Consider the following 21,557-nt stretch of genomic DNA (forward strand, 5'->3'; position numbering starts at 1 on the left):
TGATGCTAACAGAGGCATGGATGTTGGGAAAATACAGACATCATCTTGATCCAGGGCATTTTTTGCCCAGGAAGTTTTCAATGGTGGGCGTTCAATCACCACTGTTTCCTTCCCTTAGTGTGGACCACATGAGATTTTGATCTTCTTCGTTGTTGGGCTCATGCCCTAAATGAGCGGGCAAAACAGATGGATGGCGTTATTAAAACGCATACATCATGGTGGGCCCACCGGGCCGGGCTCACCACCCAATCTGCTTCCGCAGGCGGATTGGATGTCGTGAAACCTAACGGTGGGCCCCTCTCATCCCGTTGTAGGTGGATCTACTAAACTGTGATGAACGCACACGGCAGAGCTCTCTCTCTCTCTCTCTCTCTCTTTGGTTTGGTATTATTTTCCGTCGCTGATGTGAGAATCGATATCGATTTTTGGATAGAAGAGAACGTCATTTCCATTTCCTTCTGCAACCCTCACACGCTCGCTTCCTTTCTCTAACACGATCGAAAGGGATAAAAATACCAGATCAAAACCCTAGAATATCCACTTCTCCAAATCCTACCGTCGATCATCCGGATTTTCAATCCTCTCTCTCAATCTACGGTTCAGGTAGCTCCTTCTTCGCTCTTTCTGTCTCATCAGTTCGCCTTAATTTTCAGGCCTTGTACTAGAAAATCTAAAACCCCAGAAATCCTCCGCTCCGATGCTTCTCCCGAGCTTTAGTGCATGAAAAATTCCGTCTCCTTTTTGATCTGATCGAGGAATTATTACTGTTATTCATGAATTTGAGATGATTCTGCGTGGCTTTGAGAAATAATTCTGGATTAGAGAATGCAGTGATTCGATATTGGTTTCTGGAATTTGGGATTTTGGTATTTTAAGTAATTTTGGTAGCGGACGATTGTTGCTTAAATCTGCTTGCATATGTGGACGAATAGTAATGAATGACATAGGGGGAGTTGTTCTTTGAATTTCTTTTGTTTTTATCATTTTCGTTTTAAGATTTCGGCGAAGTCTGCAGCGAGTGAGAAATTTTGGGTTTCTGCATTGGGTTTTGGTTGAGAAGATTAGATGATTGAAATGAATGGTTGAGATTATCCGTATTGCATCTTCGATGTTTTATTATCAAGTCTATGCTTAATGGGCATGGCTTTGTATGATTGAATCTTGGCTGCAAACTTTCACGGTGGGAGAAGTTCTTTGAAATTCGTTATTAATTTGGATTCTGCCCTGGAGTTTTGAAAAGGGGAGTAGAAATAATCAGGTCTTTGTTTTACGGATTTGAGGGAGCTGAGCTATGGCCCTGCATCAGTGAGACCATTTCTTTTATTTTACAAACTTGTTTGCTTCATTGACGACAGTATTGAGTGACAATGTGTGGGTTTTTGACCTGGAGTTCTGTTAAGAAGAGTGGATGATTGAAATCAGCTTTTGGGATAATTTGGTTTTTGAGGATTTTCAAGAAGCCGATTGATGGGTGATGTACCCTTGTACAATTGAAACTTAACTGTGAACTTTCATATGCATTGCATGCCAGTTGTGATTGGCTTTGCACTTCTATAAGCTGTTCTATTGCCAGTGATTTCGGGGCTTCCCAAAATGGGTTCAGAAATTGAAAAGCAACATGAGCCAGGATTACCAGTCGAAAATAAAGATGAATCTCAAAAGTACCTCTTTCATCCGATCATCCTTGTGTGTTTTAGTTTTGTTATTTGGCTTTTGTTGTTATTACGGTAACTTCTCTTCTTGTAATGGGGTTCAGGAAGTCAAAGATTTCATATAGCAGGGATTTTCTTTTATCTTTTAGCGAGCTTGATATATGCAAAAGGGTGCCTGCTGGTTTTGATGCATCAATTTTAAGGTATGATTTTCCTTTCAACTTTTTGATGTAAAATCTTTGTTTTGGTCACAGGTATTCAGCTAGATATTTTCTATCCAAATTCCAAATTGTTTCAGGTCGAACTTGAAATGTAAAAAATTCTCACCGATTGTAAAAGAGAACATTCTCTGTATTCCTGACAAAAGGAAGTTCCCTGTCCTTTACACTATGTACAAGTGGCTCATGTGGTTCAATCATCCATACCATTAATTTGATGGGCCCCACTATTGATGCGGGGCATTCCAAAGATCTCCCAGATTGGAAGATCCTGGTTGTTCAATCTTTGGCTTTTCTTTTTTCATTGAATGCAAGTTGTTATTGCATTCTTTTCTCAACCTTTGGTTTGCAGGCCAATAATCACAGATCCAGGATTGTTGCATTGGTAATATGTTGATAGTCTATCCATGATGGGCCCATCAGATCAACAGTTTGGATGACAGAACTATGAACCCCACTTTTATTTGTGCACATAATATAAAATTTCTCTGGTTGTCATGAATCGAGAACTCCACCAAATGTTTTCCACACACTTTATAATTCTGGTTGTCACTCCCCTTTTCCTCTTTCATTTTGGGATGTCTGGAACTTAATATGGTGGTCTTTGGAAGCAGTGAATTCGGGGATGCATCCTATATCATACCCGAGTGGCAAAAAAGTTCTGGAGGTTTATCTTTACAAAGTTCTAGGTATGGTTCAAGCCCACCAAATAGAGCGGACAGTCTACAAAGTAGTTATTCCCGAGGAAGCCATGGAAGGTGGGATACTCGTTCTTCTGGATCAAATGATAGGGATGGAGACTCACAGTCTGATCGGGATTCAGTTACCCAAGGTTGGTTGTTTATTCATATTATTATTGATTAATTTATTGGATTGTTGCAATACTACTTAATAGATTATTTGCCCATAGTTATGCAGAAACTCATATCCCGTAAAGGTAAACTACTTTCGCCACATATTATTTCTCAAATTTCATGCATTTGTGTAAGACTTCAGGTACTTTACCAATGTGATTCCATGTTGTAGGTATTGGATGTCGATGCATTTCTTTTTTAGTACCACACATCCTTGGTTCATGATCACTTACAATAGTAGGACAATTTAATAAGATAATTTCAGTGGAAGATAGAAGAGGAATGGTGGAACATGATTTGTGTAGGTAGTAAGAAAAGGGGAAGGCCCAAAAGGATGTGGGTGGAGGTAGTAAGAAAAGACTTGACCTATGGTCTAATTGAAGTTATGGACCTTAATAGAGTGGAATGGTGGAACAATATTTTCATGTAGTTGACCCCAATTAGTGGGGATAATGCTTAGATGGTGGCAATCATGATGGAAGAGGAAAGCGTCGTTTTTGACCATCCACTGTGGCTGGTAAGACTCATGTTGGATGCAATAGAGACTTGTGTGGCCTCTTGATCAATGGCTACCAGATTAAAGTTAATTTCTTGTGATGACGATTCAAACATTTACACAAATGCACCATGTCCATGTTAGAGACCTCGATAGCATAACCTAATGTAATAGAGGTTTATATTTTCTAATATATGGAACATGTCTAGCTGGTGCATGGTATGGATTAAGTGTCCAATGGAACAATCTTTCAAAGGCCTTTGATGATACTGCTAAGATTCAATTATAAATTGCTAATAGACCAATCTATCCTTTGATGATAAATCTAGAACATAATCATCAAAATATGTTAACTCATTTTAGCTTTTAAATGTTTGATTCACTTTTCTCATTGTTTATGAATGGAGTGATATTTTAATATTTTTCTTTTTGTCACTAGTCATTGGTAGTTCTATTTTTTGCTGTTGGTATTCATAGAGATTGTGTAGACATATATCTTAATATGTTAATTGACATCTCATAGTGATATTTTGTTTGTCAATTGACATCTTGTAGCTATATTTTGTTTGTTAAATGACATCTTGTAGCTATATTTTGTTTGGTTATTCTTGGGGTGCGGTATAGCTGGTTTGTGACACCAATATTTCAAATTGTGTTCTTGAAATCACTCTATATTTTGAGCCGCAATAAGCTTGTCAAAAGAGTATGATCCCCTGCAACTCTCCCCTTTAAGGCAGCTGCTCATCCTCATCACCCCCACCACCATCATCATTGTTATCACCAAAGCCTTGTCCTAGTTATATGTTTTTGCTTATTCTCATGGTACCTTGGCAAAAATTTGATGATTGGCTGCCATCTGACATCAGCACTGATTTACCTGGGTTGGGGACCGACTAGTGCAATTGCTATGGGGCAGAGTTTAGTGCACGTGTATCACCATCTGACAAGAAATGGACAGGACATGTTCAAGTATTAGCTACAAAGAATAGCAGGGAACCAGTCAACACTTGTTCACTGATGCCAACATGATCGTGCCCAATGCTACACCCACTGAGCATGCAACACTTGGACAAGTTAGCAAGAGCATGCAACTCTCCCTCGTAGGGCAGTCGCTACCTTAACTTTTTGGCATTTGACATGCTTCGGCTTCCCCAATTGACACATGTTGGTTATGTAATCCTCCAATTCACGCCGTATGTAGATGTTATATCGTCATGAGAACATTATATATTGGCTAGTTTCTTTTGTGCCCAAGTAGAGAGGAGAAGAATGCCACACATCAACCATAAATTGGGGATCTTCTCTACAAATTCCTGCTACTTGATTCTTGCAGGAGAAGGCCAGAGAGTAGAAGAATGCCACACATCAAGCATAAATCGGGGATCTTCTCTACAAAATCCTGCTACTTGATTCTTGCAGGAGAAGGCTAGAGAGTAGAAGAATGCCACACATCAAGGATTTGGCGCTTTGGAGCTCCTTTGAAAGTTGCAGCTTTTGTTTGGCTCACGGGGGGAAATAGGATATTAACCATTGATAATCTTCAAAAGAAAAAAGAAAAAAAAGAAGGAATGTGCATCCCCAACGCACGTCCTTTGTTTTTGAAAGCTGCAAAAATTGTGGATCACTTGCTCATTCACTGTCCTTTCTCTTCCTTTGTCCGGTCTGGAATCCTCAAGCTGGCTTCTGTTTTCTGGGTCATGCTAGGCTTGATTGACTCCCTTTATCGAGCCTGGGTCTTTGGAGGGATAGGATGCTTGAGCTAAATAAGATGGCGGGTGGCCTTACTTGTGCCCTTGTGGGCAATTTGGTTAGAAAGGAACAATAGGTGCTTCCAGAATGTGAAGTCTTCTCCAGAGTATATATGTGATAGGGTGATGTTGTTGTTCGGGGAATGCGTCCCCTGATTGTTTAGAGTGGGTTCAGGCTTATGGTTGTATAGTGTGGGCCCGGGCCCTTTCTTTTGTTCTGTTTTTCTTCTTTCTTTCTTTGTTGTGTTTGTATGTAAGTTTTGTTTGTTTGTTTGTTTGTTTTTTTTTTTTCCATATAGTTTTCTTATTTTCAGCTGTCCTAGCCTAATAATATTTCCATCTTTCAAAAAAAAAAAAAGAAGTTTATGCATCCACACTTCATTAAAGGCATGCACAAAGAATGCCATCAAAGGACTGTTCTCTAGTCTTATCTATTCAAATATGTACATGGTATTTGTATAAATTGTTATTGTTATAGCATTGTTGAACCTTCGGGGAAAGAATTAGTTCTTTTGATAGTATATGCGACCATTTAAACTTGTTCGGAGGACCCATATTTCTATTTAAATCATATGATTCATTAAAAAAAAAATCATATGTATATCTAAAAGTGCATGCACATGCTCAGCTCCCAGCTAGATTGGTCTTGGAGTTCTCTGTACTGATTTAAGTGTGGTGTGGCTAATAATTTTCTGTATCCTTCATCATCTTTATGGCTATTTATCTTAACATAGGAACTGGGATCAGATCCTGTGACCTCTTGACTAGTTCAGTTGACAATGTAGATACTGGAAAACGTTATGGGAATCAATCTCGGCGTTCTTGGCAAAATCCAGAGCATGATGGGCTTCTGGGAAGTGGCGCTTTTCCAAGACCATCTGGATATGCTGGAGGAACCTTAGCTCCAAAGGCTAGGGGGAATGATAATTTTCTTCTCAATAGGAGCAATGAACCATACCATCCCCCACGCCCGTATAAGGTTTGTGCTGTAATTACTATTTATAACCTCAACTGAAAAATCAATGCTCAATGTTAATGAGCTGAAAATATTATGTTGTTCTTTCCAGGCACTACCTCACTCACGGAGAGACTTTTCTGACTCGATTAATGATGAAACATTTGGTTCTGCTGAATGCTCAAGTCAGGATAGGGCAGAGGAGGAAAGAAAAAGAAGAGGTAATTCATTCACATTGATTAATACCAACATTGAATCAACTTGTATGCTAGTTGTGCTTATTTATTGTTTGTTTCTTTCTAATTTGGGCCATTGAAAATTTTCTTTTCTTTTTTCAGTTTGTCATACTCTTCAGTTTTGACACATGTTTTTATCCTTTACGTTTTCTCTCAGCTTCCTTCGAGTTGATGAGAAAGGAACAACACAAAGCATTGCAAGAGAAGCTCAAACATCCAGATAAGCATAAAGAACAACTGAACACTGGTATTGGTGCATTTTTGGAGAACTCTGATGATGGAAAGAGCCTTTGGAGTAAAAATGATGACAAATTAGAGGACGATGTCACACCAGTTTCCCAGAGTGATTCTGGCAAGCATGCTTTCCCCACACCGGCTCCTGCATCTAGACCACTTGTACCTCCCGGTTTTGCAACTGCCATTTTAGAGAAGAATCTTGGAGCAAAATCTCTGGTCCCCACCCCTGGGCTAGAGGTAATTCTTGTTCACACCTTAAAGGAATTCTATCTACTGCTATTAGTAATATCTATAGCTGCTAATAATCATCAGTGTGCATTGTGATCATCGACTCTTCTTTCAATGATGGAGCTTCCCTCTTATGAGTTAGTCCATGTGCTTCAGTGAATGTCATCTGCATTAGATCTCTTTTTCTCTTCTCCTCTCGTTCAGCAGTTATATGTCATTGGCAACTGATTCTCTCTCTCTCTCTCTCTCTCTCTCTCTCTCTCTCTCTCTCTCTCTCTCCACTTCCATAGGCTGCCACTCATGGATTTGCCACTTGATGCAAAAGCATTTTTGTCGCTTATTCTATGGGTTGCTTTTCAGAGGCCAAATAATGACCAAATGGTACAAAATTATTCCATTGAATAGCCATAAGATTATCTTTCGACTGGGTCCAAGATTATAAAATGCAGACTAGTATTGAAGAAGTTATGAGCAAATTACTAGTAGTGTCAGTGTTTGATGAAAATTATGGTTTTGTTAATGATGTCATCATATGGGGTCTACCAAGACCTCATATTGGCTGCTTCATGATTCAGAAAAGGCTTCCACTGTTGGTCCTAGAGTGATAACCAACCATGGTTATTGGATTAGTTGTTGGTCTATTCCTTAGCTGCAGGATCCTTCTAACTAGGTGTCGCCCTGCTTTGAATCTCTGACTCGGAATCTCGCTCTCACTCCCACTTCCTACTTATTTATGCTTTTAACATTTTGAAAGAGACCCTTCCCTACTCCTGGACCCAAATTTGTTGCTCTTTACTTCACGCTTTGTGCAACTATAGTCTGGGCAAAGTTGGTTTCCAAGTTAGCTTTGCCAGCAAGTTACCTGAGTTAAGAATCAGTTTATTGATCAAAGGCTGTTTCTATTTATTTTCAGTTTGAATTTGGTTTTTCAGAGAAGTCTTAGTTTATAGGCAAGTTTTACACTAACTCAATTTTTGGGGCTTGGTAAGTTTTAGTAAGTGTTGTAAGTTGAGTTTTGAGTGTTTTTACACCTAGACACCTAGAAGATTAGGTTTTAGACTTGTTGAGGTGGTTAAAAATGTCATTGCAAGTTATGAACTTTAAAACGAATGCTATCAATGAATAACACTTTGATGTTTTTCATTTGTTTCTAGCAGTGTGGCCAACGTTCCAGGTGCGAGCCTATGTGTTTTGGTTGACCTTTGCTTCACATGGGCGTAGGAGAGGCGCTGTCCTGAGGTGTGCCTAGTTGCTGCCTGCAAAATGTTATCTGCTACCCTTAATGAGTACCTCAAACAAATGGTATTTTGGGTAGTTTGATCTTTGACACCCATTAAAGGTGGAAAGACTTGGGGGCAGACTCTTCTTTACTTATTTGTTTTAGATCAGAGCTTTGAGTCCCTGTATGGTAGACGATTCGAAATGATTCTTTCTTGCCCCACAAGCTCTAAGAGATCTTTTGGTTGCTGTTTAGATTAAAAAAGTTTTCTCCAGAGATAGAAACGGTTGATATTCTCATCAGACAAAAAACTTTCCAATTTCTATTTTTATTTAGAAAAATGGCTTTCAATCATCTTTGTTTCTCTAAACACAAAGCTTCTTGATTTCTCTTAAGAAATCTCTCCCAATCTCTCTCTCAATTTCTCTCTCCTCTTTTGAGATTTTATCACCCTCTCTCTTGATTTTGTCATCCTCACCCGATCTCTAGAGAGCTATCCCAATCTGCCCTCAATTAGATTCTATCACTATCCTGATCTCTCCCACTCCCTTGCTTTACTCTCTCTCAAACTCATTCTCTCTCCTTAAGATGATGATGCCACAAATGATGATGATGATGATGGGTGTGATGACAATCTTGTATGATGATGATGCCCATACGACGATGACGATAGCGACGATGATAGTGCTTGGATAATGATGATGACGATGCTTGGATGACAACATCGACGAGGACAATGCCTGGATAACGACAACAACAACAACAATGATGATGATGCCCAGATGATGGCGACGCCATTATGATGATTTATGTTGCCTGGATGATGACAACGATGATGCTCAGATTATGATGATGCCCGGATGATGGTCATGGTGGTGACATGGTTTTGAATATTGATATTGGTTGGTGTATTAGCTCGGTGGAAAAATGATATGATACGACGTTGTGTATCGATATTGGGGCCGTATTGGTCAGAATATGAAAAAAATGAGATATCCAAGAATCTATTATTATCATTATTATTATTTTTTAATCATCATGCATTCAATGGTGTATCGGACCATTATTTGGTAAGAATGCTGTCCTGACGGGTTTGACTTACCGAAAGTTGTGGTGTATCAGAGTGGGTCGTCTTTAGTATTTTTATTTATTTTTTACTCTACATCATCCTCTAATGGCTTCGAAGGGGGTGACACAAGAAGAGTTTGTGCAAGTAACCCAATTGATATGCGCACTAATAAGGGGAGTAGATCAACCCACGCATGTGGTAGGCAACCTCACTTATCAAGCGGGGGAGCTCCTGCGTAGAGGGAATCCGGAGACCGAAGTCGGAGCATGTGGACACGTAAGGGGAGCTCCCAACCAAGGTCCTAGCTAACTACGGGCGGCCTCGGTTTATAAAGACACCAGTGATCGAACCCTTCGATTCTTAGAACGTGATAGAGAACCCAGAATTAATGTAGAAATTCTGGAATTCTATGGCTGGTTGCATGTTGACGACTTCATCGATTGGCTAAGCAAGGTAGAAAAAGTGTTCGAGTACAAGGAAGTCACGAATAATCGGAAGGTGAAGCTAGTAGCTATAAAGCTTTTCGGTCGCGCATTAGCATGTTGGGATAATCTCCAAGCTGAATGAATCCGTTTGGTAGATAGAGGGAGCATTGAAAACATTGTCTCACAAGAAATTGTGAACAAATTAAAACTCAAAGAACTTAAGCATTTGCGACTGTATAAGATTCGTTGGTTCAAGAAAGGGGGGAGGGAGTTTCTGTTAATTCCAGGTGCTTAGTTTCCTTCTCTATTAGATCTAAGTACATGGATGATGTGTGGTGTGACGTGGTCCCCCTGGATGCATGCCATATTTTGTTAGGGAGACCAGGGTTGTGGGATTGAGATATGGTGCACATGACTGAGCCAACACTTATTCCTTCGTAAAGGATAGTATTGATATCACATTGGACCTCATGAAACGTCTTCTAATACCCTAATCTAATAAAGAAGATGGTAAAAAATCACTCACTGTGAAGAAATTTGAAGAGGAAAGCAAGGAGACTGGCATCATCTATGTTTTGGTTGCTAAAGAAGACACGAAGTAGAAATGTTCTGCCTTCTATCCAATAGCTTCTTCATGAATATAAAGACTTGGTGCCTGAACAACTTCCAATTGAACTTCCTCCTATGAGGAAGATTCAACACCACATTGATTTATTGCTGGGTTCGAGTCTACCAAATCTTGTGCACGACCGAATGAGTCGAGCTGAACATTCTGAGCTCCACCGACAGGTTACCAAGTTACTACAAAAGGGTTTAATTTGGGAAAGCTTGTCACCGTGTGCTATTCCTGCATTATTAAACCCCTATGAAAGATGGATCTCGAGGGATGTGCATGGACAATTGTGCGATCAACCGGATTATTATCAAGTACCGGTTTCCTATTTCTCGATTAGAGGATATGCTAGACATGTTGCATGAAGCAAAGGTCTTTTCAAAGATTGTCTTACATAGCGAATATCATTAGATACGTATTCGTCCCATGGACAAATGGAAGACCACATTTAAGACTCGAGATGGATTGTACGAGTGGCATGCCATTCGGTCTTTCAAACATGCCAAGCACTTTCATGGGGCTGATGACAGAGGTACATCATCCTTTTATGAGAAAGTTCTTAGTTGTATATTTTTATGATATTCTTGTTCTTAGTCCTAAGGCATTTGTTCATCTTGACCATTTACGACAAATATTTGATGTACTCTGTAGGGGGTCACTGTTTGTTTACTTAAAATTCCTTGTCAATAGTGTTGTATTTTTGGGGTATATTGTATTTGTAGAAGGGATCAATGTTGATCAAGAGAAAATCAAGGCCATTGTGGAGTGGCCCACCCCATTAACCCTTTCGGAGGTTTGTTCTTTCCACGGTTTGACGACATTTTATCGGAGATTTATTCGGAAATTTAACACCATCATCACACTTGTCATCGATTGCATACGGGAAGGCAAGTTCAAATGGACTGTAACAGCGGATTGAAGCCTTGGTGCCATGCACTTCCAAACTTCAATAAAGTCTTTGAAGTGGAAAGTGACGCTTCAAATGTTGGCATTGGTGCGATGTTGAGTCAGGAAGGAAAGGCAATCGCTTTCTTTAGCAAGAGCCAAGAAGCTTACTGATGCATAGAAGAACTACTCCACGTATGATCTCGAGTTCTATGCAGTGGTCCAGGCACTATGACATTGGAGATGTTATTTGATTCATTGGGAGTTGATTCTATATTCCGACCATGAGGCGTTGAGATATCTCAACTCCCAAAAGAAGCTTAGTGCTCGTCATGTGAAGTGGACGACTTTCCTACAAGAATATATTTTCTTTTTACGTCATAAGGCTGGAAGCTAGAACAAAGCAGTGGATGCTTTGAGTAGGATAGAGGTTCTACTAGGAACTCTCGCCGTGGAGGTTGTTGGATTCGAGGCATTAAAAGACCAATACAAAGAGGACCCGATTTTTGGCAAAATACTTAACAGGTGTGTGGATGGTTGAGATCTAAAGTGTGAATTCATCTCGCACGACGGATATCTATTCAAGGTTTCTTGCCTATGCATTCCCAAAGGATTAATGCAAGAAAAGATCCCATCTGAGCTACATAGAGGACTGGGTGGACACTTAAGAAGGGATAAAACATTGGCCATGGTGGAGGAAAAATACTACTGGCCTTGTATGCGGCGTGACATTGAACGGTTCGTAGCATGATGTTGCCGATGCCAAGTTTCTGAAGGTCATGTGCAAAATACTAGCCTTTATATGCCACTTCCTGTTCTAGTTGCTCCTTTGGTGGATATTTCTATGGACTTCATTCCGGGTCTTCCTAATACTCAAAATGGAGCAAATTTGATTTTCATTATGGTGGACCCTTTTTTGAAGATGGCCCAATTCATTCCATGCAAAAGGACAATGGGTGCCCTTTTTCGAAGATGGCCCACTTCATTTCGTGCAAAAGGACGATGGGTGCTACGCACTACACATATGGCGAACGTATTTTTCAAAGAAATTGTGCAGCTTCACGGGGTACCGAAGACAATAACTTCAGACTATGATTCAAAGTTTGTGGGCCACTTCTGGCGAATATTATGGAAGCGATTGGGGACTAAGCTTCAATTCTCTAGTGCATATCATCCTCAAACAGATGGCCAAACTAAAACGGATGGCCAAACTGAGGTGGCCAATAGGAGCCTTGGTAACCTCTTGAGGAGTATCATAGGCGACAATGTATCCTAGTGGGACTTGGCTTTATCTGAAGCCGAGTTTGCCTACAGCAACTTAGTGAATCGTACTACTGGAAAATTATCCATTTGAAATTGTAAATGGGAGAAGTCCACATCATGTACTTGACTTAGTAACATTACCTGTACAAGATCAAGTGAGCAAAGATGTTGATGCTTTCCTCAAGTATGTCCATGACTTGCAAGTTCAAATAAAGAAGAAGATTGAAGACAACAATACCAAGTACCAAGATGTTGTGAATGAACTTGGCATGAGAAGATATATAACGAAGGTGACTTAGTTGTGGTCTATCTCCTCAAAGAAAGTTTTCCGAGGGGAACTTACAATAAGCTCAAGTCTAAGAAGATTGGTCCATGCCAAGTCAAGAGGAAGTTGAGTAACAATGCCTATGAAATTGAGTTGCTAGATGACTTAGATATCTCATCGACTTTCAATATGGCGGACTTATTCGAGGACTATGGCAAGGCATCTGATGCTATATGGATAAACAACTCCCAAAGAAAAAGAAGGAAGAAGTTGAACAAATGTTGCGAATGAAGGTTGCTAACACTTGACAGGGCCAATACAAGCTATATTTGGTGAAATGGAAGAACAAGCCATATTTTGAATGCGCATGCTTCATAGGTGGCGAATTCAAAAGATTGGATCTAGATCTCTACTAGTATGAAGCGTCCAACTCGTCAAAGTCAAGTTCTTTCCAACCCGTGGGAATGATGCAATGATGCAAGCCCACGGCTCACTTAAGCCCATCCAGGCCAACTGTAGGGCCCAACCCATTTAAGCCCATCTATGCCCACTGTAGAGCTTGACAAGACATAGGACCATAGCCCACTGTAGAGCCGAATATTTGCTGATTTTTGAGCTGATTATTTAGAGTTTTGGGAATTATTATTTACTATTTTTGGGAAATATGATGGGCTGATTTAAAGATGCGATGGGGGTGTAATTGATATGATTGAAGATATGAGTTGGATTTAGAGATTTGATTGCTTTCCATGTTTGTTTTTCATTGGGCTTTTGCCAGATAAAGAAAGATTAGTTTGTAATAAATTATGATTGATTATCTTAGTTGTAGAGATTTCAATTAAGGATTCCTTTAGGATCTATAAAAGGGGGGTAGTAGTGTAGGAGTAAGCAATTCGAATAATTTTTTATGTGTCGTTCTTCTTTAAGTTTTTGTAAGAGAAAAGGTTGATATTAATAAAAGTTCTCTCTCTTACTCCATTGTTCTTGTGAGCATTCTCTTCTTCCCCACCCTTTTTTTTTTTTTTGCATTTTGGGTAACATTTTCCAAATCATGGACTAGCCAATTTGAGGATTGGTGGACCCACATGATGACTTAACAAAACCATAATGTTTTACCTTACTGGTAATTCGATCACTTCTTCAGTACTTGTCTGAAATGCATAATCTTAGGCCCTGTTTGGTAGATACCTGAAAAAGAGTTCATCTCAGTTTTGTTAACAGTAATTACGTATTAGAGATCTTGATCTCTAGCACATAATGAGTTCATGTTGTAATTATGTATCAAAGAAAGAGTCCCATCTCATTTTAGTTAACAGTAACTGTGTATTAGAGATCTTGAACTCATTCTTAGGCTTCTGCCTAACAGGGCCTGACATCTTGTGTAAAGATAATTTTATGGGGCTCTCCAACAGTACCAATTTTGTGCCATTTGCACATTGTTTGGCCTCCTAAAAAAGCAGCCAATAAAATGGGTGATGAAAATGCTCCTGCATCAATCCTCATTTCGGGCATAATGGATCTCAAAACCCCCCTGCATCTTTATACAATCTCTAATGAAAAGAAATGCCCTATGCATACAATTTCCCCAAAATTTTAATTCTCATAGTTTAGGTGGTCTTTAATAGATAACCACCATGTTTATTATTGAGCTAAAGATTACTTTTTTTTTTTTTCTTAAATTTTATTTTTCATGGATGAAAATATTTTATCAACGCAAAATGTACAAAAGGGTAAGGACATACTAACAAGGACAATGGGTTGCCAACCCCAAACTAATGGCAAAAACATGTACAACCCTTGCGGTTGAAGTGAATGAAATGTTAAACCTAGAGGTGAAGGCACTAGGACCACAAAAGATGGCAGCAATCACCTTGACAACATGCCTGATTAAGCCAAAGCTTAGCTTCTACTTCAATAGACATTTGAAATTTAAATATTATCAAATCTTAGTTGTTGGATCCTTCTAATTAGGTATGGCCTCCACTTCGAATCTCTGTTTCGAAATCCCGCTCACTCCTGCTTCCTACTGATGCAGGACAATTAACCCCTCTCTCTAAAAGCTCGAACTGTTAGAGCATGGTGAATTAATCCCTTTATCTCATAGCCCAGGCCCCAAATCCATGGGTTAGGTCCTCAGCCGAACCCTCCTTATGGGCCCCAAGTCCATGGGTTTCGCCCTCTCGTGGGCCCCAAATCCATGGGTTCCGCCCTATACGAGCCACCCGCCTCACACGGGTATGGGTTATGTAGGCCACCCACCCCAAGCGTGCCCTTGCATCCCACAGGCCACCCCACTCGAGTTTGGTGTGAAAATGCCCCCGCATTTCCTACCTATTTATACTTGTTTACATTTTGAAAGAGATGCTTCCCCGCTTCAGTACAACTATACATCAAACTCATTGCAAGAATGGGTCCAAGAAACAAAAAATCTTCTAATGCTTTCTGCCTCCCCTCTTATTGTCTTCACTTTATCTGTTTATCATTGAAGATATGACAACTTCTCTCCTTCCACTAACCCCATAAGATAGCAACAGGTAGCATTTTGCAAAGAATCTTTCCTCCATCCTTAAATGGACTTTTCATGAGATAGCTATAAAGAGAAAATTTCATTACTTTTATTTATCAAAAGGAACAACCATGAATTATTACCTTTTAGAAAAAAAGACCATGAAATCTAGTCTTTTATGCTCATAATTTTGCAGCTTAAAAAAGGAAAAATATTTGAAGCTTTCATATTGGTAAAGTTACATTTTTTTTTAAAATGTTGGTTAAGTTGATAATGTACATTTAGTTGGTAATGAAAAAATGTGCTCCAAAATATATGGTCAACATTATCAACGGTGTATTGCTTCACTAGAAGAGACCTACCCCATGCTGGGCAATAATAACCCTCAGATTTTCCATGCACCATTAATTAAATTCTTTATTATTGGGTTGCTTCTGCAGGTTGGCAATATTGGATTTGAGGATGATGTAACCCATACGGGCCATGCCAAACATTCCCTGGTAGGAAATGGCCCTGGCAGTGATCGGGAGAATGAAAAGCCATTATCAGTAAGTGTTCCCTCCCACAAGCAGGAGGACGAGATTCAGACTGTATGTGTCCCCTCTATGAGTGCAAATGAAAAGACTGTGATTCCGTCATCAGGTTTTGAGGTTTCTGACTGTTCATTTGGTTCTGAGAATCCATCCTCTAGAACTTCTAGCCTACAGGAAGCCAGAGAAAGTTGGGTGGATAGTGCAGTTACAGATTTTGATGCTGAGAAAGTGACAAGGTGTGGAATTGCTGGTACAGTTGATCAGGATCATTCTGCAACAATTCTTGACAAGCTGTTTGGTAATGCTTTGGCAGTGAATGGTGTTGGCTCACCTAGCTTTGTGGAGGTACCCATTATCCACTTACTCTTGTCTGTTTCGTGTTAAGGTATGGTGGTAAAAATTTCATCTCATCGTGAGTAGTCTATCTGTTATGGCTATTCACAGTCGAGTCTTGTCTTGCCCATCTTGTTGCAGATCAGTTCTTTCTTATTCAGTTAACTTGTAGCTCATGCCAAAAGTGCAAACACTCTATCAATGATATATGGCTGATGTTTTCTTAAAATTGGAATTTCTGGTTTAGATAAAATATGTATTTTAAAATGTTGATTTCCAAATGCTCATGTCAGCCTTAGCTGTGGGTGGTTCCATTGCCTGTTAAAAGAGGAAGGTTGATATCCGGTGGCAGCCAACCATGCCACATTTGCCAATCTACTGTCTAGAAACCGATACTAAATTGCTGGGAGAAGTTTTCTTAAAATTAGAATTTCTGGTTTAGACAAATGTATATATGTTGAAATTTGATTTCATAAAGCTCATGTCAGCTACCACCATGGGTGGTTCCAGTGCCTGTTAAAGAAAAAGGTCGCCGTCCAGTGGCAGCCGCCCATAACAATTTGCCAATCTAGTGTCTAGAAACCGTTCCCAAATTGCTGGGAGAAAAGATGACATGACGATGATGACGATGATGATGGTTTCAAATGCTTGATGTCTAGTGGCTGACAGACTTCAATTACATTACTTTGCAGCATCATGACTCGAAACCAGATGAGGACACATGGAGCACTGTACCATCTCAAGCTTCCAAGTTTGCTCATTGGTTTCAAGAAGGTAAGTTACCAATATTCAATTCAGAATCTGTCCAGAAACCCTTTTGACCTCAATTTTCTGCATTGATAACTCAATTAATCAAGGTTGAAGCTACAATTTTCGTTACTTCTTACTGCAGAGAAAAAACCTGTCGATGGTCACTCATCTTCCACTGCCAGAGACTTACTTTCACTAATTGTCAGTAATGAGAAAGGTGGAGCCCAGGTGTCTGTAGGTTCTGATGAGAAAGCCATTGAACACTTCCAAACAATCTTCCCTTCTGAAAATATTGAAGTTTCCCAGAATCTTATAACATCATCTTCAACTTCCCCCACATTGGGAATTCCTGAGTCACTTTATCAACATGGCAAACCAGACACAAGTTTGGGAGTTCTTACTTGTGAGGACCTTGAACAGTCAATCTTGGCAGAAGTTAAAGAAAGCAGTGCACATTTGCACTCTATGGAAGTACCTTGGAGTGTCTCGGATGCAAAAGTTGAACTGCAAAAGGCCAATGTGGATGATCTTGCGTCCCAACATCTTCTTTCTTTGTTACAAAAAGGAACCAGCTTGAAAGAGCCAACATCATCTCCCTTTTTTGATATGGAGTCATCCAACACACTTGGTGTTCCTGGCATTACCGGTATGGCTGACGGTGCAAGTGCCGGGAGTGCTGAAAATATTCATAACACTGAAAAAACCCTGACTCTCGAAGCACTATTTGGGAAAGCCTTCATGAACGAGTTACAGTCAGTTGGTGCTCCAGTCTCTGCACACAGAGGCTCAGTTGGTGGAGGTATTAGAAATGATGTTTCAGAGCCTCATGGATTATCATTTCCAATTGCAGATGATGGTTTCTTTCGTTCCACAGTTGAATATGCATCCAGCAAGCCTGGCCATGAAGGGAATTCCTTGGCATCAAACCAACCTCAAGAAACACTATCTGATAGGCTTCAGGGGCATTGGTTAGGTTTTGATGATCCTCGAACAAATGGATCAAAACTAGGCGCTGTTATTGGATTTGATGACAGAGCTGATGAGGCAGTGGATTTTCAGCTGCCTGAAGGGGACTTGCTTAATGATCCTGTTAACCATGAAACCTCCATGTTCATGCCTGTTGGTGCTGCAGCTAAAAGGGAGGAGTTCATATCCTCAGAGGCACCAATTGATATTGCTGATAAACTAGCGGCTCTGAATTCCCTCATGAACGAAGAAAGACCTGTGACATCTTTGGACAACCCGCCTATATATCGTGGTGCTTACAATCCAGTGGAATCTGAACTTCCGTATCAGCATTTGCATGGCCGACCATCTTCTCCACAGTTTCCTCACCAGATGAATCACACAAGGCCTTCATTCCACTCTCTAGATCACCACACTCAGAGGAATCCTCAGATGAGTTTTATTGGCCCTGAAAGCATCCATCATGATCCCCAGCATGCTTTCCCTCCAAATATTTTTCATCACCCTTTCCATGGCCCAGGTGCACCTAGGTTTGATCCTGCTCGTCATTCATTGCCACAGCACATCCCCCCCATGCCAGGAAATTTCCCACCACCTCACTTACTTCAGGGACTTCCTAGAGGTGTACCACTCTCTCATCCGATGAATCACATGCCTGGTTACATGCCCGAGTTGACCCCAATGCAAGGCTTTCCTTTGAATCATCGGCAACCTAATTACGGTGGCCTGGGAACGGCAATGCCAGGTAAAGCCCATTACTTTTGATTAATTTCTAGATTCTCTACTTTTTCAGTGAATTACAGAATCCGTTCTTCTAAGAATATATATAAAAAGAATATCTGTGTGTGTGTGCGCATCTGAACAGCATATATGGTGGCCCATAAGATGACCCGACACAAAACTAGGCTGATTCACTTATTGGGTGGGCCACCCCTGCACAAAAATAATAGATGGTTCTAGAGAAAGTGCCGTTGGTCCAACTTCAGTGTTGTCAGTTGTCACCCGCATGATGAGCGAACCATCATTATTTTTGCATATGGTCATCTTCATAGTGGTCACCACCTCATACAGCTCAGGTGTTCTACTTACACATCTTGGCATGTGTCTGTCATGAGTGAGGGTGCTTATGGGGCAAGTAGACCTCTACATGTAAAGGTCATGTGGATGTTACGTGTGTGCGCCAGTTGTGAGGACTGATTATCTACAACTGGATATACATGACAACACATTTTTTATTTTTCAGAGTTTTTAGGGCAAAATGTGTGTTTTGGCTGTAGGTGAGACACACTCTCTCTCTCTATCTCAAATCTCTCCCTACAACCCCTCTCAAATAAAGCTATTTCTCACTTCTTCATTTTTTGCCCCATTAATTGCTGTGTTGCCAGCGGATCTGGGTTCCAAGAAAAAAATGGAATAGTGCTCTTTTGATAAGAGAAAGAGGGTGGTTCCTCTGTAACATTTGCAGAATGAGGTTGTTGTACAGCGCTGTGCGTGAGGCCCATATGATGCAGGGACCAAAGCCATCAGTCCATAAAGTGCACCCTATGAACTTCACCGTGCAGATCAAAAATCAGGCCAATCCAAAACGGATTTTGGCCACACCACAGGGGACATTTGGGATGGGGGCACCCACCATTCAAATTTCTGGATTGTGTGGTGCCCTCTCCATCCATTGTATGTAGTTTTATCCTTTTAAAATAAGGGCACCCTCAGATGAATGGGCACCCCAAAATTAGGTCATTCCGAAGCTCAAGTTGGCTACATGTGATTTTTTGAGGTTTTAGGCAGGATTTTCTGTGATGTGGCCCACTTGAATTTTTAATGGGCCTGAATTTTGGGAACTAAAGAGAGAATGTGGTGGTGCATGTGATGGACAGATTGGATGTTGAGCACATATCATGGTAGGTCCCACACCCACGTTGTAAAATAAGCTTATTCTACAAACATTGCAGATGTGCTGCTCTTGAGAAAAGGGAAAAAAGATTCAGAGAAGGGACCGGATTCTCTGCAACACTTGTTTTATGGAAGGCATAAACCCCCCAAGTTCTGTGGGCCCCATCATGTTGTATATGTAAATCCACTCCATCCATCAGGTTCTATCCTTGATTCTAGGTCCTACAGATAAAAATCTGCCAGATCCAAAACTCGGGTCAGCCACACTGAGGAGAATAATGGGGATAGGATGTCAACCATGGATTTGTATGAGGGTCACCATGATGCATCTTTCATCAAACATAATCAGGTTCAACTCACTTGGATGGAGTGGAGAGAAATCATCATGATCCAAAACTCAGGCAGGCCACACCGCTATACTTGTCTTTAGGGGCAATTTTACATTATTCCCATTGCTGTGGGCCATACAAGCTTTTATCAGGATAATTTTTCGTACCAAGTGTTCCCACCCAATGGGTGGAGTGGATTTACATATACAACATTGTGAGCCCCATGGAGCTTGGGTGTTTCATGCATCTTAGGTAAAACAGTAGTTGTATATGATTCTCGTCTTTGGCTCTCATATGGGATTTTGAAATCCTCTGCAATATCTGTCTCCCAAGTCTCTATGGCCCACCATGATGTAATGTACAATTTACTTCATCCATTGGGTTCTATCCTCAATGTTAGGCTCTGAGGACAAAAATAAGCTAGATCGACACCTCAGATGAGCCACATCATATGGAACATGGGGATGTATGCCAACCATTGTTCGGAGTATCCCCAATAGTATCTAAATATCCCTGATATTGTCCGTCACTCCAGCTCGGTGATACCGATAACACTGGTAGTATCAGAAATTCTGGGTATCAGCAATATGTCGCCAAGTATCACCAATGTATCTATTTCGCCAATGTCTTAATATTACCAAAAATTTGTTTATTAATTTTATTTTTCATTTCATTTTAAAATTATTATTATTATTATTTTTTTACGAGTGTACGGTTTTATGATGAAATGCATGTTTGTATGTGTGTGTATGCATGCATGAATCAATGGATGTATGCTTGGATGGATGCATGGTTGTATGGTTGCTTGGATGGGTGTGTGCACGCACACATGCATGGATGGATTATCCAAGTAACCATAATCATCATAAAGTAACCATATCTAGATTATCCAAGCAATGCTATGATGCGCACCAAACAGGCCCTAAGCTCTCCAGTTTGTGGAGTGCAATAGTAATGGAAAACACTATCAATCTCTCTAAAAAGAAAAAGAAGAAAAAAAGAAGGAAAACATTGTCAACATTTATGAGTGCCGGGAAATAGCCTGAAATAATGTCTTCTCACTGAGATCCTGATCCATTATGGGGTGTTCTGAATCTTCCATTATAAATTTTAACTTCCTTTTTGGTGGCATTTGTAGGCCCCGTTGGCGATGGTGGTAATCACCTGGAGGTACTAGAAAGGTTAATGGAAATGGAGTTGAGAGCGAATTCAAAGCAGATGCCACCTGCTGCTGCTGGACATGGCCCCGGGATCTATGGTCCTGAGCTCGACATGGCTTTCAGGTATAGATGATGATGATGAAGATGACGATGGAAGCTTTTTCATTCAAATGAATCTCAAATCCTTGTTGCCAGGGACGGGTTTTCATTTCGATGATAATGTATTATATGGATTTCAATTCGAACGGTGGTTGGTGATATTTGGGTTTGGCCTTGAAGTTTTTTTAGGATGGAGGAAAGTCAAAATAAAGTAGGACAAAAAGGAAAAAGACCTTCATACAGCATAGTCCTGTTACCAGCATAGCGTTTTTCTTCGCCCACATTGCATCTTTAGGAACTATATGCTCAGATGGGGAGATGGGGATTCATTGCACATGTTTTCGACCGTGAAATGATGTTTCATCGGACAAAGCATGTGTCTCTGTGCTGTGCCTTTTCTTTTTTCATTCTTTGTTTCTATTTATTTATTTGAGGCCGAGTTCCCTGTTTTTGACTAGCAGAAAACTACCCTGCTGTGCACTGATTTCGCACATGCCGGGCTATGGCCCCCATCATGAGTGATCTTGTCCAGGAAATCTCCCAAAATTGGAAGATCCTAACCATCAAATCATTTGCCCTTTTCTCCACTGAATGTTGTGGACTGTTGGTCCATTTTTTCTTTTTC

At 40.4% G+C, this 21,557-nt stretch overlaps 1 protein-coding gene across 2 annotated transcripts; it reads left to right on the forward strand.

The window, feature by feature from the left end:
* Positions 1–368: 368 nt before the first annotated feature.
* Positions 369–21,194, forward strand: LOC131249108 (uncharacterized). 2 transcript variants are annotated; one of them, XM_058249673.1, is made up of 11 exons: positions 369–603; positions 1,532–1,661; positions 1,757–1,855; positions 2,485–2,702; positions 5,754–5,947; positions 6,036–6,144; positions 6,317–6,633; positions 15,310–15,747; positions 16,428–16,509; positions 16,628–18,196; positions 20,812–21,194. In XM_058249673.1, exons 2-11 carry the CDS (start codon positions 1,594–1,596, stop codon positions 20,964–20,966), a joined length of 3,249 nt encoding a protein of 1,082 aa, XP_058105656.1. In that variant the 5' UTR covers positions 369–603; positions 1,532–1,593; the 3' UTR covers positions 20,967–21,194. The 2 variants fall into 2 exon arrangements, with proteins under 2 accessions (XP_058105656.1, XP_058105657.1); XM_058249674.1 differs by having other exon boundaries at positions 1,574–1,661.
* The last annotated feature ends 363 nt before the right edge of the window (positions 21,195–21,557 follow it).

The sequence above is a fragment of the Magnolia sinica genome, chromosome 6, assembly GCF_029962835.1.
Source record: "Magnolia sinica isolate HGM2019 chromosome 6, MsV1, whole genome shotgun sequence".
NCBI lineage: Eukaryota > Viridiplantae > Streptophyta > Magnoliopsida > Magnoliales > Magnoliaceae > Magnolia > Magnolia sinica.

Coding starts and splice junctions, on each gene's coding strand:
- LOC131249108 (XM_058249673.1), top strand. CDS start 1,594: ATGGGTTCAGAAATTGAAAAGCAACATGAGCCAGGATTACCAGTCGAA. Junction 6,634..15,309: donor TCCCCACCCCTGGGCTAGAG/GTAATTCTTGTT, acceptor TTGCTTCTGCAG/GTTGGCAATATTGGATTTGA. Junction 16,510..16,627: donor TGCTCATTGGTTTCAAGAAG/GTAAGTTACCAA, acceptor TTCTTACTGCAG/AGAAAAAACCTGTCGATGGT.